General features: G+C 37.1%; 1 protein-coding gene across 3 annotated transcripts in view; it reads left to right on the top strand.

Moving 5' to 3' along the window:
• The window catches only part of ASIC2 (acid sensing ion channel subunit 2), a 300,538-nt gene that overhangs the window by 128,257 nt on the left and 146,666 nt on the right, over positions 1–25,615 (top strand). The window contains exon 1 of one of the 3 annotated variants that reach the window (XM_072414568.1): positions 23,292–25,507. The exons of 1 other annotated variant lie outside the window; for it this stretch is intronic. In XM_072414568.1, the coding sequence (XP_072270669.1) occupies positions 24,866–25,507 (642 nt within the window). In that variant the 5' untranslated portion in view covers positions 23,292–24,865. Of the gene's footprint in view, positions 1–23,291; positions 25,508–25,615 lie in introns of those variants that run through there. One more of the 3 variants, XM_072414566.1, reaches the window with a different exon arrangement.

Below are 25,615 nucleotides of genomic sequence, written 5' to 3' on the forward strand. Positions count from 1 at the left end.
TGGCTAGCTACATAAATAGGAATCTGTATGTTTTGTTTTTAAAGAAAATTTCCTAGCCCTCTTGAATCTCCATATAGAAAATGCATCTGTTATCAGTAGGATGATTCATCTTCATAGAGTTTCTTTGTTACTGGATGTATACTCTCGAGCACTTTTTTTTTCCATGGTCAACTGCATTTTTTGCATTTTTTTAATGCTATTTAAATCTATAACAGCTGGGGACACTGCCTTCATTAGCTTGTTGCAAATATTTTCTTTTAAGCCTAGATTATATTATACACTTTATATTAATTTTGACTCCTCTGTGATCTGCGACTGTATTTCCATATCTGACTCTGAGGATGTGAGTGATGTGGAAGCTATGCGTGAATCCCCTGTGCGTGCAAGACTTTTACTTCAGACGAAGTGACAGGAGCCCCCAGTCTGTGTCTGGCTCGATGCTGGCTGACAGCACTGCCCCTACCTCCTCGCCTTGCTGCTTCCACTGTGACATTTCAACAACAATAATTATATGCGAGTGTCCTAAGGGGTAAGACTATGTATTAAATACATGCATGCAGAGCAGCCGGTACCACATAGGGACATCCGCTGTGCCATTTTCAGATAATACTTTCACAGTTATGTAAGAAGCTTTATCAAAACAAAAAATGATAATGGTGGATAAAGGCAATGTACAGTAAAATGTATGGTACTTTTTCCAACACAATTTTTTTGGGGGGAGGGGGTAGCTTTAGATTGTTGACATAAATGTAGAGTTTTGATGGACACATTCTCTTTTAGCTGGTGGATCTACAGTAAATTTTGTTGGTTGCTAATTATTACTCTTTTCAGTAGTTCATAAAATGTACCTTTTTGTGTACATAAGTCGTTCATAAAATGTACTTTTATGGAAGCCCTTGAATTCTCCTCTGCTGGTCATAGAGCAAGCAATTGAAAAAGCAGTCAGAGACCATCAACTGTTCCACAGGAGGGAAAAAGAAGCAGATGCTGAGGACCGTGTACTCTGGGGTTCACATTCAACAAAAGACAGGGTCCTAATCTAAAAATAAAACAGACAGACGGCCATGGATTCCTGTAGGACAGCTAATTAAGAAACATTTCACTGTGCAGGTTAATGAGATTCCTATGGTATCTACAGATGTTCTGTACACTTTGCTTTGTGATTCCAATGTGGAGTTCTACTTTTTGTAATGGAACAAACAAATAAATAGACTATATAAGTATTTTAAAAAAAAAAAGAATTCAGGAAGTTAAATGATTTAAAGAGTAAGAATGTAATAGTTACATTCTCCACTTAGTTCCAACTTGACTTGCATGTTTAAATAATAGAAAGTCCATAAAACCACTTACCTTGTACTCACCTACTGGTTTCTTTTGGTAATATTGACATAGATAGCCATTTTTTTCTGCATCCAACCATTTTTATCCACAAACTGTGAACTTCCCATACCGTTTAGGACATCAACTTTCTGCAGGACAAAAGTAATTTCTTTTTCAACAATGTCCATGTAATATTGATTTTACTTTGTATTAGCTATATGACAATCCTGGTGGGACACAAGTTTACATAGCATAACATAGTATTGCCTTTAAATTGTTCAACTTGTGCCAAACATGTCGGATTCATCAGACCATAGCACATTTCTCCAGAAAGTGAGCCATTGCAAACTGTAGTCCAGCAGTGGCAGTGCATAACAATGGAGTGCACCTATCGTGCTTATACTTGAGTATTATTGTACTGCAGATGAACATATGGTACATCCACATGTTGACTCCAATTAGGTTATTGGCCATTAGAAATTGTCTAAGCGCTTGACAATATTTTCTTAAATTTTCCAAGCTGTTAAAGTGTAAGTAAACTTGTGACCCACTGGAATTGTGACATAACCAAAGAAGAGTAAAACAATCTTTCTGTAAACCTTGTTGGAAGAAATTGCCTTGCACAAAGTACACGTCCTTAAATGATACGCTAAATTAATAGCTTGTTATTAGAATATCTATAGATAGATTATAAAGCAAGTTTTAAACCTTTATCCCCAAGAGTATGTAAACTTCAACATTTACCTCAGTAAATATATATTTAATGGGGCTATTGACATACAGTTTTACACCAGATGTCAGTACCAACCTAAGCAATCCACACATACAAAGAAATCAAAACAAATATGTCCATAAATTGTGTGTCATAAAGTGGAATGGCACAGAAAATAGGTATTGAACACATGAACAAATAGAAGTGAAAAAAAAAACATGAAAAGCCAAGAAACCTGCTGAAATCTGTCGGTATTTAGAAAGCCATCATGCTCCTTATCAGAGAAAACTAATATCAGTTTGTTTAGTCCTAATTGGCCTATAAAAATGTTTTGCACCAAGTTATCGCTCAAGAAACATCTTGTGATTGGAGAAAGCTATGAGCTCTATCAAGGCCTTGGCAACCTTATTGCTGCCAAACAAGCTGATGGCATTGGTTATGGACCTTCTGAATGTTCTTGTGGGGCCATAATTCATAAGTGGAAAGAACATAATTTTACCGTGAACTGGACATGACCAGGTGCTTCTCTGACAGAGGTGTTAAAAGAACAATCAGAAGAGTTGTCCAAGAGCCAAGGATTAGTCAAAATGAGCTTCAAAAAGACTTAGCATTAACTGGTACAGCTGTGAAATAGCTGTGCCAGTGAAATACCCGGAGAATATAGTCAAGTGACACCACACTTGAACCCTTTGAATGTCATTGTACAAACCATGTTTGGAGGAGAAATTGTAGTGCACATCACTCGAAAAATGCCATACCATCATTAATGTTTGAAGGTGGGAACATCATGGTTTGGGGCTGTTTTTCAGCATATGGTACTGGCAGAACAGATCAGGAATATTTTAAGGAAGTATGAAAGGTAAAATGTATGGGACATTCTTTATAAGATTCTGCTGCTATCTACTAGAATGCTAAAATGGAACAAGGGTGGACATTTCCGCAAGCTATCGATCCCAAAATCATCAAGGAAACTCTTAACTGGTTTCAGAGAAAAAAAATTAAGCTGCTAGAATGGGCCAATCAATTACCCGACTTGAATCTGATTGAAAATCTATGGAAAGAACTGAATATCAGAGTTCACAAAAGAGGACCCTGATAACTTCAAGATTTTAAAACTGTGTGTGTAGAAATGGGCCTAAATCACACCTGAGCAATGCATGCAACAAGTTTCTTTATACAGGAGGTGTCTTGAAGCTGGCATTACCAGGCTTTTCCAATAAGTAAATACATTTCATTAATTGTGGTAAATACTTTTTCTTTGTGCCATTCCACTTTATTAAACATAACTTCATCTATGGACATATATTTTAATTTCTTTACATTTGTGCATTACTTGGGTTTTTACGAACATCTGGTGTAAATTTCATGTCTATCGGAAATATATTTACTGAGAAAAATGTTGACGCGTTCAATACTTATTTTATACTGTATATGTGGTGGTGGGTGCATTAATCACCCCCCTACAGCATCCATAGGTAAAAATAACAGATAAGTACACAAATGTAACCTCATGTACAGGACACTATCAGATGCCATTAAATAAAATATATCTTAGAACTCGTGTTAGCAGTATTTTATAATACACAAAAATAAGATTTATTTTAAATATGGTATTGAATTATACAATTGTGTACTGATTCATCAAGATAAAGTAAAACACAGATGAATGTAAGCATTTGCCTTAAGGATAAATTAAACTGTGTAGCTGGTGCAAGCAGCCATGAAGTGGAAAAACATCATCCCCAACAGAGATTTGTCACTCCTTGTGAATACAGTAAACTGTTTAAGCACAAAGACTTGAAGAACTGTGATCAGATTGGAATTATTCAAATTAAACAGAACTGCTTTTATTAAGTGTAATTGCTCATCTGCCTCCAGAATCAGAACAGCCGTATTTGGAGAGGGAGTTGCATGCATTTGAACAGTGCTTTTTTTTTTTTTTATAGATATTATCCACTTGGCTGGGTGTAACAGCTTCCTGCTGTGTGACAGGCCAAGGGTCTGCTCTGCTTGCAGTGCTTCTGCTGCTATAAACTGTAAATAAAATATGATGTAAGTTGGGAAAAAATGGCTTACATTGGTGCATTTTTAAGACCTCCACATTTCTTTTAAAGTTACAATCCTTTGGGGATTTCAGCGACATCTTGATAAATGATTGACACCAACCAAGGCCTTATTTTTCCTCTGTGCCTTAAGCATTAACTAAATTAATTTATGAGTAATTATAATTTATGGTAATTAAGTTCATATTAAAAATTTTACTTCTGGAAGCAGGGTATGGATCAGTAGACACATTTTCTTTTGCATAAGCTTTTAGAAATAATTTATGTGGGCCAAAGCACAGGACACTGTCCATAATATTGTCTTCCTATTCATACATCCAAAGTAAGGTATCGGGTAATGCTTTCATTACTAGTGCTGTTTTTCCCACAATTTATCCCTAAGCATTAGATCACCAAATCTTGGCTGATTGCTTCCTGACCTCATTAATAACTACCGAAGCATGAACATTAATGATTAGGACCTTGTTGTGATGCTTCACTGATCTTGTCGCACTGAAGTCTTCTTTTTGATTTTGATCTTTCTCTATAAATAATTTACATTATTTTTTAATCATGCAACCTATCTTATTAAGCTACCACTTTATTTACATTTTTCTACGCTTTCAAACATCTAAATTCATATATTACCCACTGTCACTATTATTTGGTTATTCACTCTAAGCAGAGATCATTACTATTGAATTTTCAAACATCTGGTTTACACTTAATTAGTAAAATTAACTTTCAAATCACTTTGTACTTTATCTGTTTTAAACTTGCTTCTGCTTTCCAAAACTCTTTTCAGTAAAAGAGGAGGGGTACAATTTTTATAATCCATCCAATGGATTTCTTCCTTTCAGCCTCCTCTATTTACATGAGATCTCAGATGTAGGACCTGAAAAAGATAACTAGAACCTGAAACAAAAATGAACTTTTATCCTTGACAATGGGAGGAGAAGCATCCTTGAAGTTCAACCCTAAGGTATGAAAATAATAAACTGACAGAACCAACAGTGATTGTCTGCTACTATTACAATGTGACCTCTCCTCAACATTTCATAATGTTCACTGCTATATTTTTATTTATGTTCATAACCTCCTGTTATGAACATAAATAAAACCTCCAATAAAACCTCCATTTACTTTTTATTTACCTTCCTCTTTATGTTTCTTTCCTTTTTATCTCTCCTAACACTTGCCACATACTTGGCCTTATCCAATCCTTGTGACGCACTGCTATACTGGTGAAATATTGATGAAATCCAATTGTACATTTTCTATATGTGAACATTCAGATCCATGTGAACATTTTTGGCAGCTACAAAAAATGTCTATCAACCAAAAATAAAGGTTACATAGAATTAAATGGTCAGCAACAATCTCCCACCAAGGGTTTCCATCAGTTATAAACTCTCTCTACAATTTTGATGATTTGCCTTAAAGCAGGAAATTATTCAACAATGGGTGGTAGATTGCTGAGCACCATTCAATTTTATACAATAATTTGTTTTCTGTCAAAAGCTGTTAAAAAGCTTCTAAGCTGCCTTAGAAATTATCACATGAATGTCTAACATTGCAGTTTAAAATGCAGTAAATTCTCCTATCGCAAAACTGGTCTCCAGAGTTTGCTTTTGTCCTTATCTATTCTTCACCTCTCACATGAAAATTCAGCTAAATCTGGCCTCTCCTACCCATGTATGTCATACTAACGATAAAGGAATCCATGCAATAATCTTTTCCTTTCTGTACTATCGTAATAATCTCTAGTGATTTTACCATTTGCTAAGGACATTTTTTCATCACCAAATCCCTACTTTCAATCTGAGATGCTCCCCCTTGCTTAATCAGACTGCCCTTTAATATGGAACACATTAGAGTTTCCCTGCTAATGCACTTTTGCAGGCAATATTGTCTAACCTTCTGTTACTTTACATACTTTTCTATCCACTCCTCAACTTTTTCTTTTTTTTTTTTTTTTTTTTTAAAGGTGATATTTATTGGTCTTTGATCCGTTCACCTTTAAATGACCCAATCAAGTCTGCTCTCTATTCGCATAGCATGGCAGATTTATTTTCCACACATAAATATATTTTATTTCTGGTTGGATTGCATTTGGCTTGTCATTACTGGTACTGTACAGTAGCTATTCCAGCTCTTCCAAGATGGCACATCTATATGTGCGAGACAAGAAAGTTTGCTGTGTCTCCATGAACAGTCTCAGTGTGAAGGAGATACAAGGAGACAGGCCTGTACACAAGGTGAGCTGGAAAGATTTGTATAAGGACACCAACCCAGCAGCAGGACTGGTATCTGCATAATTCCAACATCATCCAGCATGATCAGTTTGGCAGTGGGTCAGAGAAAGCACCCCAACTTCTGTTAAGTAATGGGATGAAATCTTCAGACATTTTGTCAGACTTTATCTTGGTGCAGTTAGGCCAGAATTCCTGAGTTTGGTGCAGGACAATGCCCTCCACTGACAGTTCCTGAATGGTGAAGGCATTTTTACTGTTGACTGGCCCCATGTTCTCCTGGCCTCAATCTATTAGAGTCCCTATGGGATCATTATTGGTGCATCCAGCATCGCCAAGTAGTGCCACAGACTGCCCACCATCTGCCTTCTGTTCAGAAACATGCTCAAATTCACATTATGAGTTGTTGTGATTATCCAAACAAGTTAAATATTTTGTCTTTTTTTTTTTTTTTTTTTTTTTGTGTGATTTCAAATCCAGCCCACAGTGAGTTATTATTTTTGATTTACATCATCTTTTTCTCCAAAAAATACACAAAGTATATCAATAAATATTTAAAGAGAGAGTGATAAATATGAGAAATAATAAATCTTAGAATCAGAAATAAGCCCCTTTCAAGGGTACAAATGACAGTGAATATGGCATTGAGGTGACTTTTTTAGAAAATTGCTTTAGTGCTTACACATAATTTTTGCTTAATTGTATTTATAAGCCTTTCCAATACTGAACCTAAAAAAAGAGCACAAATCAAGATAATTTAATGGATTGATAAATGGAAGTATGGAGTATGGTAATCGGTGAAGGAGTAGTGTGGCGTTGGACAAAGAATGTGCACAATGGACTATATATATATATATATATATATATATATATATATGTGTATATATATATTGCATATATGTATATGTGTGTGTGTGTGTATATATATATATATATATATTTGATTTTGTTCAATTATTTGGATATAAAAATATAATTTGCATTTGCGTATTGTTCTTTACAGCAGCCTTACAAGTTCTCTCTGAATTACTCCCACCCAACAGCAGGAAAAATTACTTTGGTACCTACAGTCAATATTGCCAACTGCTCTGCATTGCGTATCTTCTATAAGGTTTTAATTTAGAGAAAATGTGCTTGACAAATACTGTGTGTTAGAGCGTTTTAGAAGCATTAAGAGTTCATTTAAAAGTCTTCAGGCATAACACTGCTGCAGAGAAGGATGTACAGGCCAAATGAGGCATTCATGAGTCTAACATAATGGGGTGTAGGAACATAACGAGACAGCAGCATTTTTCTGTGTGTTAACCCTACTTGCAAAGATTTCTGCAGCACAACAGTTAGGCCCCCCCATCTTGGCACTGAGAAACAGATTGCAGAGCCACCCAGGGACCTGCGCTTGGAGCACTGCGTAGGCTGACAAGGTATAACGACACCGGGAGGGCCAAAGTAGGAGTGATTGCTGGAAAACGATCCTGAAGATGATTCCAAGAGGAGAGATATCAAAGGCTTTCATTACTGAGCTGTATGTTAGCTAGAAGCAATCCGTATTATTCAGACCCCCGGACAACTCCTAGACAGTCTGTGGACCCACAGGGTTGTTGTTGTTGGAAGAGTAATAGAATTCTTCAAAGACGATTTCTTCTAGACTGCAACAAAATCACACGATGCATGTGACATGTAACATTAATCTTTAATAGAGACATTGATATTGCACATTGTAAATTTGGACCCATCAAGGTGTCTGAAACGTGGCAGTTGCAATGTGTCTGTGTTGGAAGCTTAGTCTGCTGAAAACGAATATCTGTAGTTCTTGCTAGATGCTGCAGAGTTAGTTTACCTAGGGGTTTCATATAATTACCAGTGCTTAAGGTGGTGAGATTTCTGCTATTTGCACCAAAACTTGTAGGTGCGTATTTATTCTTCTGGTTGAAATTTCCATTCATTTTGTATCCTAAAGAAGAGGAGTATGAACATCTAAGGGAACAGGAGCATGTTCACAGGCAAAATATTACATTTCAGCTCTTACAGCTTTATACCTCTTTTACATTTCAAGTTTGAACCATTTTTTTCAGCAAAAACTGTCAAAAATGAAATACAAGGTAAATAAATATATTTATTTATAGCAGCCATTACTTAACTTCCTCTGCTGCCTTGGCTCTTCAGTTTCTTTGGACAACTTCAGATCTCTGTTAGCATGGACCCCCAGATACAAAGCAGCTGTTCAATATTGTAGCTTGTAAATAAAGATAACGATATCAAAATAAAGAGATATAAAGAAGAGGCACTTGACACCAGAAAGTCAAATATTTTCTTTATTTAGAGTAAGAGAGGCAGGTCGATTTTAGTTTGTCTAATCTCCAGGTGCCATTGCACCTCAAATCTGAAAATGATTGAAGGAAGAAAGCACCACACTTATGATGGTCTAGTAGCCATCCTTTTTTTTCACATAAAATATTACAAAAATACCTGCTAACATGTTTGCTTGCACACAGCCCTCCTTTAACAGCACTTACACTGGCAGGGTATGGAGTAAATACGGGTATATGATTTTGATTAATGTGATCATAAGCTGCCCCTTGCCCTCCAATACATGTGAAACCCTTGCCAAAGTAAGGATTTAGTGCTAAGAAATAAACTTGATAACTTAAACTTCATATAATAGGCATATTTAGGTAATTTCAAAAGTTTTTTACTGGGTTTTTAAATTTGCAGCTGTCAGTAAATAGTGTCTGGTAGTCCTTCCCTAAATGTCATTTTAGAAAGTTTCATTATGTGGTGACAACAGTCTCCTCAATTGTTGTTCTATGTTTTCACTTAAGTATGAAGTAACCGTGCCTACAAACTTTGAACAGTCATGGTACCTGGAGGTTATTGTCAGAAAACCAGACCAGAGCAGTGATGTGAGGCTATTGTTGTAGAAAGGGACTTTCTACTAAGGAAGTCGCTGAAAGAAGCTAAACGGTCATAAGATATGTAAAAAAAAAATAATGACGGTTGTATGTAATCGTGCTTTAGCAAATTAAATGACCAATCAGGTAAATTAGTTGACTTTGCTATTTAAATCAATTGCAGTTTTGTTACCATAGAACAATAGCAGTCCAACATTTATTAAACTTGTTAATGGAGTTTTAAATTTAGTTTTCCAAAACACATTTGACATTAATTTTTATTCTTGTAACATTGGAGGGATTTTGTAAGTTTGGAACTTAAAGGTACCAAGAACATTGTGTCCTGACTGTGTTTGCTCCAAAATGTATTGTATGTGGAGCTATGAGTACAGTTTCCAAAGAAAAACAAAAAAAAAACATAGCTGTTCATATAAGCCTCGTAGACCCCTGGTGTTTATGGTGGGCCTTGATGAGTTGGATTATGTACTGTGAACTTTTCTGTATTATCTGTAAGCTTTGAGTGACTAAAGTTGCTATGACGACCCTATTATAGATGCGTTTGGGCATCTGCACTGTTAAGAACATGGGCACTGAGTTGGCATGGCAACCAAAGAGAATGAAGGACCTGAACTAAGCTCTTCAGTTTCGGACAACTATCTTTATCATATCCCACTCTTTAAAATTTAAAAAATGTGTTCTTAAGGCTTTGCATTTGGTACTTTTTGAAAATAATATTGATTTGGATCAATGATTTAAAAATTATCTGAATAATTGGATCAGCACAATAGCCAGACAAATAGTATTTTCAGAAGGAAAGGTCGGCTTTTTTAGCCCCCCTATCATTGCATTATTCTTTTTATTAGATTATTTTTATGGTGTTGTCAGTAAGCTTATCTAGGAACAGTAAAGCTAGGTACACACGTGCAATATTGGCATTAGAAAATGAACGACTAACGATTATGCAGGATTATTTAGAACGATAGTATTGTGCACAATTCTGTACATGCTGTAACAATACGATGGTTCAAATATAATCCACCAATAGTGTACACACGCTAGATAAGATCGTTTGACCGATGCAGGAAGTGACATGTAAAGAAGAAAGTGTACTGCAGAACAATCCACCATCACTGAACGACCGCACACACAATGGATAGCGAACGATCGTCGCTCACTTAGATCCGCTGGGACGGTCGTTCGTTTCCAGCCTCGTTGATTGAAGGCTATGGTTGCCTCAGTATAGGTTCACTTTTAGAGCCTTTGCTGTGCTTAGAGATTATGCTACTCCCAAACATTATGGCATCATTTCATGTGCAAATTGTGCCTTCCATTTTATCTTTATATTTGCCCCTAGGATACACACAACAGCCTTATTTTTTATTTCGCATTATTGACTAGGTAGCCCCATGATAGATGCATGCACAGCAGACAGTCTATTTTACATGTTTTGCTAATTATTAAAAAAAATGGTTGGGGCTAAAATGCCTTCAGGATTGTTTTAGTACAGCTTTTGATTTTTTATTGATATAGAAAGTTCAGTGTAATGCTTAAGGTTTAGGGTTACTTCTTTAGGCTGAAAATTATTCTAAAATCCACATATTTTTTTTCTAGATGCAATGTAGATATAGATTGTGAGGTGTGAAATGTATTCCCACAGACTTGTAATAATACTAAAAGTTACACTCAAAGTAGTGATATAGATATTAAATCATGGCAATGATCCTTGTGTTAATACATACAACATGCACACATACAACCTCTTCAGTGTTCTCCCCAGAATTTTTTTAAGCTGGCTGGGAAGAAGCCATAGGCAGGTGGTCCAATTTCGTGTTGCAATTGGAGTACATTACCCCTATTTAATTCTGTCTGCTTTTGAAACTCCTATACTTTGTTCCAACTTTATAATGCCCACCTTCTTAGTATGTTCCATGTTTTTATTGTCTTTGTGTTATGCCCCTGTATTATGACCCAACTTTTTAGTAAATACCCAGAAAGAGCGGGTGGTTACTGAAAAGTGCTGGGTAATGCGCCCAGCTAAAAGGGGCTAAGGAGAAACTTCTATTTGAAGTGTTATAAAAGCAGTAATTAGATCTGTAGAAAGGGAATGTGTTTTCTTATACGCACTTGAAAGATAACGTTAGGTGATTTTGTTGTTTTGTTTTGCAGCTGTTTGAGGATATGCATAAAAACACAATACAGTGTGAAAGAAAGGTGACATTTAAATTAACGCTCTCATTAGCCATTAGAAAAACTATAGTATAAAATTTGTTAAAATAAAATGAAAATAAACAGCTTCATACTAAATGTCCTTGCTTGAAACAAAGCTGCTCTTTACCCATTTGAAGCATTTGGCCAGGGACTGCAAGTTAGCCTGTGCAATGAATATTCATGAGAATAATAAATGATTCCTTTCAATATCAAATCATTTTGTATTAGCTCTTATTCTGCTCCTGTTTCTCCAGTTATAATGATGCCTGGTTTGAAAGAAAGCTTGCTTCAGTCAGTTAGTTCCATGTTGTAGTTGTTTGCTACCACCATGGCATATCACCTACCTGTGGGTTTTCAGATATCTGTCTTGTAATCGGGACCAATGCCCACTTCTTGTAGGACTCGGTGAAGCATATACTAAACTATATCGCCCTTGGCAAATTTACCTGATGTGCATAACTCAGATATGCTTAAATTTCATTTAGTAACTTCAAAGTTGACCTCTGGTACAAACTGTTAAATACACTGATGAAATATATGTAGGGAAGCTGTTTGACCTGCCAAAGGATCTGCTAAGCATTTTGTCAGCCATGTTTAGCATGGCAGGAGGCCAAATTTGGATACTTGCACTAATTAATTTACATTTAGGGATGTATTAATGATACCAGAATTGCTTTTGTGTTTTTTTTGTGTCTGAGAATGGGATTTAAACTGTCTTTCATTTTATTAATTATTTCCTTCTTTATTTGTGATGAGTGCTTTATAACACTATAAATAGCTATAATGCTAACTTATGTCAAATCCTTATTCACATTCTAATATGAGTGCCTCTAACACACTCTGGAAGTTGACTGGTAAAGTTAGAAGTATCATGTTCTTTGGCTTCAGAGACGTCCCAGGTGCACTTGTGGTGTTCATTAGTTGGAAATAATTGTTAAGTAGACACCATAATCTACCTGACAGGTTTGCATTTATTTTCTAGAATGTAACTTAGGTGATGAACCCCCCTGTGCTTTTTTAGTTTTTCTCTTTTTGGGCTTCAATGCATACTGATTTTCTTTCACTTCACCTCTGCTATAGAAGGTATAATTGATGGATGTCTATTTGAAAATGTTGCCATAAATTTAAAAGGAAAATAAGATTTCCTTTCATTTTCTAAGCTGTCAAGCTGTAGGATTCCTTGCATGAGATGCGTTTGTTAGATTCTGTTTCATCAGCTTTGAAGTCTGCTATGAAAAAAACTGGGTTTCTTACGGAGCACAGAATGTTATCTTTAGATGTATAAAGAAAATTAGAAACATACATTCATTAGCCACATTGAAAGCTCTATCTTCTAACGGTAACATTTGCTAAAAGGGCCATGCATGTTTGGTCATCCTCAGTTAGGTTATACCAAATCTGCCAATTGTCATTCATGTTCAGTTCCAGATTAAAAAGGCATAGATCTGGCTTTTTTAGTTGGAAAGCCATACAATCACAAATCTAGAATTGGTAGCATTGGGGACGCATGTTCAAGAAAGGACAACTGGTGAACCGGCAAGCAGGTTTATGAGCACCCAAGGCTCATTAATGAAAATTATTTTTTCTTTTAGATCATGTAGATGACAGTGTGCTTGTTATTTACTTGAGGAAATTCTAGCATCAGGATGCACTATGGCAGAGGCAGTATGACTTCAAGAGTCTGCTAGTAATGCCAGGCACCATTCCTTCATCAAATGTTTTTGAATATCAATGCAATATTTTAGTTTATTGAACTGGCTTTCATGTTTCAGTATTCAATATTTTAGGAAACCACATTACATTGGCCTCATTAAACGCATATATTATGTTATGTCCCCGCTGAAGTGGATCTTCCTTGCAACAAACACACACACACATGCATACCATAGTGACAGTTTAGTCAAAATCCGAGATTTAGATTATCCTACTAACCATAAAATTATCATGGTATTCTTTGCTATTTCTTTATGGAAGGAATTAAAGTGTAGCTATGTTTTTTACACCCTGGACTCCAGACTAGAATCTTGGTGGAATTTATATAATTATAGTGGTGACCTACAAGAATTTTTTTTTTTTTTTGTGTTTTCACTCAACAAAAAGTAATCTTTCTTTTTGTTAGGATTGATGTAAAAAAAACTTGGTATCAGTTAAAGATGTTCTTTTAAATCTCACCATGTAAAATAATAATTCTGGTTGTGTGTTTTTTTTCTGTGTGAAATTGCTTTCTTTAACAAATATATGAAAATTAAGTAATGCATTTGTTTATCTATGAACAGCAATATTATCCATTGATTTCCATCAGTGAAACAATGAAGACACGGGTAAGAAAAAAATAGGAATAAAAACCGTAATGCAAACTAAGATTTTCATATTTGAGTTGGCATTTTTTGCTTTCATTGCCTGTTTTATCATCCTGTATTTGCCAGTATCAGTTTATGAATTTAGTACAGCTAAGCATAGAGAAAACTGATGAGGAGGTCAGGCTGGCCAGTCTCTTAAAAAAAAAAATTACAAATAAGCCTTGTTAGGAAAGTACATTTTGATTATAACTTAATTACCCCAATGTAATTTACAAGGGAAGCCCAGCATGCAAGTTGTTATTTGCTTGCAATTAAAATAGAATTAGAGGTGACTAGTGAGGGATGTTGAGGGAGCGCTTGTACCATTAAGACCATCTTTTATAGGGGATGTCAGGGAGGGTAAAAGACTGATTCCAAATTATACTTTATCTGCTACATGAAAAGGTTTATTAACTGTGTCTGTTAGCTATAAATGCACAGAATGTTCCTTATTTCTCTAAAATCTTGGTTTTTGAACGGCTTCAGTGCTTTTCTCCTTATTACAACTTAACACTCTCTAATGATGATGTAAAACCTGTCTCTCTCTCTCTCTCCTGAAAAAATCTGGCAGTTTGAGTGGGCTGTTCTTAGACTGTTGTTGTACCACATTTGAAGCGTGTTGCAGGGGCAAAGATTGTCGTACTTGTTGCATTGATGTTAAACCGAGTGCAATGGTAATTCATGTAAAATAAACCTAAAACATACAGTGCAGCTACGAAGCATTGCATTGACAACACAATTAAACCACACATGTGAACAGTGCCATACTTACTGTAGTTATGGATTAAAACATATCTTAAAATTTACACTTTTTTACTTCACTGGAATGTTTTTCTAAAGTCCTTTGCCTTTGTCCATTTGCCTTTTTACGCCTTTTTTTTTCTCACATGGTGACATGGACACAGCAGTGTTGTGTTCCCACAAATACTGCTAATCATACAAAATGTCCTTCACCACGGTTACTGAATTATCCTTTGTTAACTTAAAATTTACATTTCCTGAAGCTACTGAGGATTCTATAAATGCACTACATGGATTCAGTCAGTAATAGAACCTGTGTAATTCATGTTTTAAAAAAATTAATTTGACTTTCTTAATCACTGGCCTATTCCAAATAACAGAAAATTTAAGTGGAGCTATGGAGTGACTAGCTGGTGACTGCTCTGCCTGCTTAACCCAAGCTGTTATAAGGGGCAATTGCTTATCCAATGTATGAATGGGAGAGAGCAGAATTCAGGAGGGGGAATGGCCACCAACCAACCAGTCCACCCAGTACATATCTCTGTGGGAATTCAGCCTTTTTTCTGATTTTCTTCCAATCAGCTTTCCAACCAATCCAACTAGACATTCATTACATAGAGATCCAACTGACACAAGGTTAATAAGTGTAAATGGTTTCCAGTAACAATTGCATATTTGATATAGGAACATTCCTTTTTTGGGTTGCTGGAAAAGGCAAACTGACAAAATGAACCATAGGTTTTTTAAAAAGTTGTGATTACCCACACAGCTACATCTTACTAATTTATGCTCTCCGTCAGACCTCACGCTCTTTTTTTATCACCTCTTGCAAAACACTGACAATGCCGACACTCCTTTCTCTTCCTAGGTAATTTTCAGTTCAATGAGTATTTGTTTTTTTATCTGCAGCTTTCCCTGTGTGATTCCAATCAATATACTGCACACCTACATCTCTCCTTTATCATTTTCACTCAAATACCACACACCTATCACTTTCCCCTTGTCATTTAGTCAGAACACATGCATGATTACCTCTTCCTTTTTAATGTGTCTTTGTGTACCAATTTTCTGTCCGTCAGAAACGCACATCCTCAACTTTCTGATAACCTTGAAGCTCTCGCAGCTACCCAATCCTCTTATTATCCACAGTGAGGCCTCACACACAGGCCTTATACTTACACTTTCATTCTGAGACCATCCTCTGAACATCATGTTTGTCAATGTATAACATCCTATTATTTATTATAACGTGAACAAGTTAGTTGCTTATTCAACAGTGGTTTTTACCCAGAACAAGCCCTTTGTGCCATTCCAATCTTTTACCTAGTGACTTTACCATGAAGTCAGAATTGTCATACTTTTTAAATTTGAAGAATTCTGTTAACTGACAAAATCATGTTCTATTATCTGTGCATCACAACCTGGCAACCGCAGAAAGTCACTAAAGCCACAGCAACAGGCCTAGGACAGTGTTTAACCTAGTACAGAGGTAGGTCAATCATGATATAGAAACAAGGCCAAAGCAGTTTCAAGTTTTAGCATGTATTTTGTGCTGGTCTGGGTCGACGTTATATTCCCTAATATTCTAACTTAAAAATATTAACTGAACTTTAAATGTAGCACTTCTATTTTTCTCCAGTACTTGGTATTGAATGTATGTTTGTTGTTAACACTGCCTTGAGATGTATGCATATAATATAGGAATAATGTAAATAAGTTACCTGGTCCCGTTTTTCTCCTGTGCAGTCCAGTGACATGGCCAGGCAGCTAGTACAGTAGGCACCTGGTCCTCCTCACTTTCTTTCCCACTGGTCATGAATGCAAGTGCAAGCTTGCAGTAAAGTTTCCGGTGGATTGGTGCTGCCTTTTGGACGTGTCAGGTGTACACTCATCTGGAGAGCTTCATACCCCATGACTGTATGGTCTTTTAGCTACCTGCATCTTCTGTAATGGGCCACCCATCTGGCCCCTATTGACCAGGGGCATTCCTTGCCAGACTACCTTGATCTTGATGATAATATTAGTTTACTAGCTGCTACGGATGCATTTTCAGGTTGACTGTTCCCAACCTTGCTTTTTCTGATCTCTCATTGATTGTCTCCTGGATTGATCCTCTGCCTGGCCTTTGATCCTAACCTCTCTCTGGCTATGGACACCTCTTGTGGCTTCTGTGACCTATTCTTGCTCATGTCTCGGGGTACTTTGCCTGGTTGTTTCATTCTTTCATATGATCTTTGTCCCTGACCTTTGACCTCACTAGACTCTGTCTTGCCTTGTGGGCTCCTGGCCCTCTGTCAGACAGTCTTTTTTTTTTTTTTTACTAGATTCTATGAGAGCAGAAGTTCTGGTACCACCTACTTCCCAAAGATGACAGGGGCCTGTCTTTAAGTAAAGACTATGGCGATAAATTGGGTGATGAGGGTCTGGTTAAGTAAGGATAATGGACCAGGGTCTTACACATGTTTAAGCTGTGATTGTGGCAAATGGAAGCAGCTTCCAAATATGTGTAAATGTGCAGCAAGAGTGTGTAAAAATCTGCATCCTACGTTAAGAATAATTTTGCTCTACTCTTTTCTCCTAACTGCTAGGATTGTTATCCCTCGCTTTTGGAGATCTGTTTAGGTCCCCTCTATCTGAGAATAGGTTGTAGAGAAGTCTTGCTTGCAGCATTTGGAGGAGTTGACTGTTCAACTTCACAGTGATATGTTTTGCTGCCACTTCATTTTTCACATTCATTTCCCTTTTTCTTTCATTTTTCTGAGTTATTTATATCAAGGACTTTATGATGTACTGGAGTATATGTTATTTTTTCCTGCTTAAAATTTTTCTGATGTATTTTTTTACTCAAGCATTTTTTTTTCCTTTAAAAAAAAAATTAATAAACCTTTAATAAACAGACCATGTTGGTGTTATAAGTGTTTTCAAAAGATACCATGTGCTTTTGTCTCTTCTATTTGCTCTTATAATCTGAGGCTCCTTACAGTGTACTAAATCTATTTCAGAACTGGACAGCTCCCAGCAGTCCAGTAACCTGTACTCCTTACATTTTACAGCTATATTTTCTGGAGTCATGTCTATAATACGAAAGTGTCCTATATTTTAACTGAGCACATTTTGAGTTATTATGTGCTGTTTGTAAATTCAAATAGTATAGTAATAATAGTTTGTTATTCATGTTAAAGCTCTCAATGGGTCATTGAAATATATGCCTGTCCAATTAAGGCCTGTAAGTGTATCATCTAGGTAGGGGAACATTGTTTTTATTGAGTTTGCTAACTCACAGACTTGTATTTGAAAAAGTAGTGGAACAGTTGCTTAGCATGAGAAAATAGCAAGCTGAGCCTAAATACTTTTTAGAAAGAAATATTTTCCATTATTTACATATTTAGTTACATTGGAAAATGTTTTGAACTTTTATTCATAATTTTTTGTGATCACCACAATCTTTAAATATTTATTGGTGAAAATAAAACATAGAAAACATTAATACATGACTATTGACACTTAAAATAGATTGACTAGCTTCAGAAATGTATATTACTTCATTCACTTGTCTGCCTCTCCATTAGTTTATGTGGCATGTGACCTGCATTGCTCTTGGTCATAATGGCATCAAATGTAACCACTATACACATATATACGGAAATATATGCACCACTTACGACACTGAATTAAGTGTGTGTATTTGTTTTACTAGAGGTGACATCAGAAAGGCTGTTGGGGCCCCAGTGCTTTTCTAACCTTTAATCCTACAAACATTAGTTCTACTTGCTTTTCTTAGAGAATATAGGTGCCTTATGCGCTTTAAAGGCTGCGGCAGGTTAAAGCAGTAATGTGAATGACCAGTTATCTTGTTGGCTGCATAAAAGCTCTGCAGAGATCGCCCTTTTGTATTTGAGATTTGGACGTGAGCCCAGCATAGGCTGACAGAGGCTCAAATATCTCCACATCTGATATATACCACGCATAAACTGTATATGTGTGCACAGACGTGATTTAGTGAATCTATCGCACACGGATGACCCATCCCTCTGTGAAATGGTTGTGAGGGGTGTTGTTTAGTGAGACTGGCCAGAGGACAGGGAAAAGTGCTGAGAGTACCAGACTTCGAGGATGGGAAGATTAAATATTTAGGAGAAAATTCTGACGATTAAAGTTGATGGTCTCTGTGGACAACAAATATGCTGCACTGAGATAGACATAAAGACATTGTTTAGTACCACCTAAGAGCCTCAGGCAATAGTTGGAAAAACCAATAAATTGCCTTAAAGCTGAAAGTCAGGAACAAATTTAGAACTGATGCTGCCACAGGCTTTGCTAGGTAATATACCTTACATCACTGCCACATACATACTTTGTTGCAGCTCAAGTTAATGGAAGACCTTGCTAAGAAAAGTTTTCACAAAAATATCCCCATTAAATTACCACAATACAGAAATGCATATTCTCTATAAATAATGGCCTGTGTGTAGTCATTTTACTGCATAGACATGGCTGGTCAAGGGGAATACTAAATTTCTTCTGTTTTTTTTTTGATACAGTGACAAGAAAGTGTCAGGGCTAGAAAAAAAAAACAGAATCCTGGCCTCCCCCTGTTTACTGTTATAATTGCACCTTGCTGAGAAACCCATCCCAAGGTAGGGGTCAGAAAGAAAAATGCCAGTAACAAAGGTGCAGTGATTCAGAGTTTGCGGACTCCTAGCTGAGCACTAGTGAGCCCCAGAGATTCATTGGCACCTAGGGTAGCTTCACAAGCTTTACCTCCCTATATCCAGCTCAGTATATTTCCCCATCTGTTGTGCTGTCTTTGCTTATAATAGCAAAAAGTAGGTATTACCCTCACCTCCCTTTAATTATGAAATTTATGGGTATTTTGGAAGAGCTTTGTTTAGTCCTGCTTTTTGTTAAAACTAAAGGTCAACTGGGTAATAAAGTGTCCCATAATAAGGGACTAATAGAAACTTTCAGAAGTGTCACTGACATGCAGAAGACAACAATTTAGTGCTACTGTCCTGCTTGAACCTGTTTAGTACACTTGGGGTACTCAGTTAAATTAAATTATGAAATGCAAAGAATGAACACACCTGCTCAGTTTCTCACCCAACATTTTATTATTGCACAAATCACTCCCTTTTTTTGCTTCATCGTCTAAATATCAAATATTATATATGAAAAATATTTTTTGCCAAGGTCCTATCACTTTTTTGTTTTAGAATGTACACTGCACAGCCATGTGCCATGCCCACCTTGCGTTGGGTGATGCAACTCCAGATTACTTGCATGGGATTTCAGTGACCCTCCACTGACCAAAGAGGAGTTTTTCGGGACCTGGGAGTGGGTACCATAGGACGCAGTTGCAACTAGAGGCTGGAACTGTCACTTGCTAGGAAAGATGAATGTGCTATATTAGGCAAGTAAACAGTACATATTTATGCATTATGGTAAAAACACACACAGCATAATGTAAAACTGTGTATTTAGTCATTTATTTATTTTTATTGTAATCTGTTTTGCATGAGGTAAACTGCATCAACCTCTGTTGGATTATGAAGTGTGTAAAGAAAACTCAACATTTTCTTAGAAAACGCATGTTTTTCTCTTTTAGAAGGATGTAAGAGGCTTTAGGAGTTCCAAGCCTGTAACGCACGCACGCACACACTCTAGGATATAGCAAACCATAGATGTGGTTTTGTACAACCACTTAATTTGCTGAATGTTGTACAAAACATCTACATATAGATCAGAAAATTTTACAGCAACAACAACATGGCACAAATCAAGTGGCAGAACAAAGAAATTCACTTACATTGGGATTTTATTTCACACAAATTTGCTCTGTAATTGACAAATGCCTTTTTTTAAATTAAAATAATACTTTGTCACAAAACTGTGATTTTAGACTAGTTCCAATCAATATGTGCCACCTAGGCTCTGTGGCTGTTTTAATATTAAAATGACTCCATAGGTAAATCGTCCGAGACAGACTGCAAAGGATAATTATACCCCAAGCCCTGGAACCTGGCCAAAGAGTGTTGAGGGCAAGCTCTCTGGCCAAAGGCCCATGACAGGCTTTTCACAAAAACAAAACACTACAGGAGTTTTATTTTGTATGGGAAAGTATTGTAATACTGTAATTCTCTGTACGTTTGTATACATTCTTAGATGAGATACTATACTGTTTTTCACCCCCTCATAGCTAATTTCAAAGTCCCTGTGCTACTTTATTTGGAGCAAGACTGCAGTGTGAGATCAGTTGTTAAAGATATATAAATCAACAAAGTCTTTTTAGATCAGTCTAAAGACAAATGCTGCAAGCAATCAATATTTACTTCTCACCTAAGAAAACTGTTTTTGAAAGGTCATAAGTATTTGTTTTAAAATCACTGAACAAATAGAGGTTTATGTGATTCCCCTTAAATGTCCTTGTAAAAAGAAGAGAGAATTGCTTTTTGTGGCATCAACCTTGTTTACATGTATGTATGATATATACAGTAAATTGATAGAACAAAATGACTGATTATATAACAATTTAAAAAAGAAGTTCACTAAGTGTTTGTTATGTTTAGATTCTAGTGGGTCTACATAACTCAGTTCTATCAAAATAAATAACATTGCTAATGTAAAGGATAATGAAGAAGGTATCAAATGCATATAACTGTGTCTGGACATCCAAGAAACTCTAAAAAGTCTAAATATGCAAAATACAAGCTTGGTTTCAGTTATATATTCTAAAGCTACCTACACACGTCCAATGGTTCTCGTCTGATAATCATCTCAGGGTCAATATCGGACAAGAATCTGGCGTAGGTACAGCGCCCGTCATCCATCGTCCGAATGACCGTCCTGGCGGATCCATGGACGATGAACGACGAACGATCCTAATGCAAGGGAAGAGGGAGAGCGCTCTGCAAGATGCCGCTCCGTCACTCTCCCTTCTCCATAGAGCAGAACGGTGCTGTATGTACATAACACGTTCATGCATTGTGCAGTGCTTAGTTGTTGGAAAGGATCGTGAAAGATCCTTTCCAATGACAATAATTGCACGTTGTGTACCCAGCTTTAGTTTGTATCATTTGTTTTGTCTAAGCTTTTCCATCAGTAGTAATGCGCATGCACCAAGGAAATGCAGAGAATTAAGTACTGCCCTACAAATTATATTCTTTTTCCCACGGGAAGCTGCATTAAAGGCATACCTGGTTTGATTAACTTCAACAGCTACTAGTTATAACTTGCTGTTTTTTTTTTGTAATTGGATTGTTCTGTGAAATGTAGAAAGGTAATAACATTGTTACAATCCAATGATTTTTAAAGAGATGCATCCTCAAATTGTAAGTACTATAAAAAATATGTATTTTACTGAAGCAACAGTGAAAAAAATGACATTTGCTATTTAATTTGCCTACGGTAAAAATATTTATTGTACCGTATACGTATGTTCTAGATACAGTAGTATTTTCCACGTTTGTGGTCCACTTGCTTTAGTCAATACATTTATGCTCTTAGACTGATACCAGGATCCATAATACTGGCAATAAACCAGGAACTTTGGCTGCTTTCTGCTGTGCACGGACTGCGTTTTTATTTTTATTGTAAGTTTTATTGTAAGTTTCTGATCCAAAGTAGTTTATGGTGACACACTGCATATATCCACTAGGTGGCGCACCAGCACATGTCTATACACATTATTCCACATATTTGCACTGTATCTCACATTTGTATTCACTGCTGTACCTTAAGCATCACACACAAGTACCACAGATGACCAGAGGGAAATGGAAAGGAACACTGGTCTTCCCTGAGAAGAGATGTTGTTTTGCAGGCAGAATATTTTAGTCATTTCATACGAACACAATCAATAAGGCTTATTTTAATGAATTTAATCTAAGCCACAACAGTCTGTCACAGTGTGGTTACAAAAAGGTATATCTGATTGGGTATTCTAGGACCCTCTTGGACACAGCCTTCCTGGGATTCAATATTCGTTTTTTTTAATATCAAACCTTGTTGTGTTGTTAACAACCATTTAAAATATATTTTTGTTTAGTTTTTCAAGGCATGTTTAAATTTTATTTTTGTGGGTCAACACAACACAAGGTTTATTTCACCTTCTAAAAGAAAAATTTTGATAACAAACCAGAAATAATATGGCTCCTGAACTGACCATTGCTGCAAAATTAGAGGAGAAGTAGGGACAACCAAAGCAATCAGATTATCTTTTAACTTGCTCAGATTCATTCAGATGGTATTCTGTATATGAATACATTCTTGCAAGCTATTGTTGAATATCTCTTTGCTTGTACTTGGTGTATGTTTAAGGCTAGGTACACACATGCAAGTGGCTCAGGGCCGATATTGGACGGTAATCTTACGTGTGTACAGTGCTTCGTTGTCCATCGTCCCAACGACCGTCCTGGCAGATCCACGGACAATGGATGAGAATAGATCTTAACAGAAGTGAAGGGGGTGCCGCTTCGTCGTTCACCCCCCCCCTCTCCATAGAGCAGAATGGTGTTGTATGTACAGAACTCGTTCATGCATCGTGCAGTCGTTAGTCATTGGAAAGGATCGTGAAAGATCCTTTCCAACGACAATGATTGCACATGTGTACATAGCCATACAGCGTAAGCTGAGATATGAAGATTTACGCAAACACTATATAAAAAAACAATTAGATTTGCTAGTAGTAAAGAAACACATATTTATGTCTCACATATAGTATGGTGTGACTAGCAGTGCCTGAATAAATTATTTCCTCCTCAATAAGTTTTTTTGTCATTAGTCCAGACCCAGCAGTATATAAGGTTAAGGGTTTTTGTCCAACAACTGTCAGAGAAAAAGCTCTCACACAATGCATTTAGTTGATAGAAGCTTGGAGACAGTGTCAGAGTGCTCCTGCTTTCCCAGCTTGTTGGTAATTCAGAGAGCACTGCTGTACAAAGAGGAATACGGTAATGCAGGATTGCACTGGTGCACAAATAGAGATGCCTGTGTGCAGCAGAGACAAGGAAAGAGGGACACATAATATACCAATTCTCAGTTCAACTTAGGAAGACTGACCCTTACATCGGATCCTTCCCCTACAGGCAAGCTGTAACCTGGTTCTTTGTAAATATCATTAAATGTTTTTTCCTGTCTTTATTGTAAGGCAGACCTCTGAGCACTGTCTGTCTGTCTGGTCCATGTATCTCATTCTGTAATAGCTCTGCATTTGCCAGTGTTGAGGACTTGATGCTAAAGGAACTGTCCGCAGTGCTGAACTTACCCAGCCCATGTCTGCTGTGGATTCCAAAGTTTGTTGGATGTAGAGGGATGTGTGTTATCTGGATAAAAGCTAAAGGTTTGTTATGGCGCTGTCTCTCTTATGCATGGTGATTGAGTACACAAATCCAGGCAAAAGAAAATTCTTGTCCTGAATGAATCAGCTCTAGATCACAGACAAGTTTTCAGCTTTGTAACCATAGCTGTAATCAAAACAGTGGCAGATTGAAAATCCTTTCCAATATTTGTTTTTCTTCCTTTTTTTTCCAGTCAGATGCTAAGAATGATTTTAAAGTCACAACTCTCCCATGTTCTTTGATGTGGTTATTATAGGATAGGAACCCTCTAGGATGACTAAAAATTAAAGGAAGCCAAGGATAATGTTGCTTCTCCTTTCCTAACCTGTGAGTCGTCACCTGGTGGTCCCCAGGTCCTCATGCCTGCAAAAGCATCTAAAAAGTGTCAGTAAATAAGGAGAAAAGAGCTGCATTAAAGAAAAAGAAAACACAATGATTTTGGCAGCGCCTGGGTAATTTGTTGCACACCTGCTCTGCACACATAAGAGTTGGCAGAAGAAATAGAAGATATTTCAGCACCTTCACTTTTCCGTCTCTATATTCCTTTCACTGTCATGGCAATCTGGCTTTCCTGGGAAGGAGAGACGTATCTCCCTTTCTGAAGTGTGTGGGAGACAACTAGTTGCTTATGTATTATCTTGCAAGCACTTAAGGATTTCTTCTGTCGAGCAAGGAAAGTAATGTTCTTAAATTAATCTGAAGATCAAGGATACAGGGGAATCACTTTTTTTCCCCTGAGCAATGGGATTAACATGAGGATCATAAGCTTTCCAAAAAAACAAGGACACTGGCCTATTTAGACAAAGCAAATTAAATATAGTGGGTTTATTGGGATTGTTTTCTGTGATTCTCAAACTCTCATGTCTACTTTGCCCAAGGTATAGCCTCTTTCTTGCTGGGCAATTTCATTTCAGCTATCATTCTGGGCATTGCACTGACTGAATGAATGAGGGGGTGGTGGTACCCAGCTGTTCTGCAGATGCCCACAGTGAGATGCCCCCCTGCTGGTGAGTCCCTGGGGGTGTGTCATGACCCGAGAAGAGAGGATCCGGGCTCCAGCTGGCAGCTGCCCCTCAGGTGTGGCCAGAAGAGATGCCCAGGTGGTGCCTCCGACATGTTATGCCAGTACAAAGCAACAGCGTGCCTTAAAGCTACCCACCCTGGAGCAGACCAAGCTGCATGGTCTGAGATACATGTGTTCACCAAGGCTGGCATTTCAACGACGTGCATTTTGGTTCCTTGCCTTCTTCACTTCATTGGGACTCTTACTGTCTTGGTCATCCAACAGGTTGCTCTACTTGTTATCTTTTCCATCACACACCCGAGTGCAGCTGGAATGGAGCAAGGAGCTGGCCTTTCCAGCTGTTACCCTTTGCAACAACAACCCTGTCCGATTTCACAAGCTCAGCAAAAGCGATCTGTACTTTGCAGGTTACTGGCTGGGACTCTTGTTGGCCAACCGTACAGCTCGACCCCTATTGGCAGAGCTGCTGCCCGAGGACAAACACAAATGGTTCCACAAACTTGCAGATTTTCGGCTTTTCCTGCCACCTCGGGACTTTGATGGGATCAGCGTTGGATTCATGGACAGATTGGGCCACCAGCTGGAAGACATGCTGCTTTCTTGTCGGTATCGTGGTGAGACGTGTGGCCCACACAATTTCTCCACAGTAAGTAACCTCTTTTCTTTAACTGTATTTTTCAAATTCTGGATTAGCTAATTGTTTTATACAGTTCTATTGTCCTAAGTTTAGTGCTACATTTTTTGGTCAACATAT

Source organism: Pyxicephalus adspersus, chromosome 6 (genome assembly GCF_032062135.1).
Source record: "Pyxicephalus adspersus chromosome 6, UCB_Pads_2.0, whole genome shotgun sequence".
Lineage (NCBI taxonomy): Eukaryota > Metazoa > Chordata > Amphibia > Anura > Pyxicephalidae > Pyxicephalus > Pyxicephalus adspersus.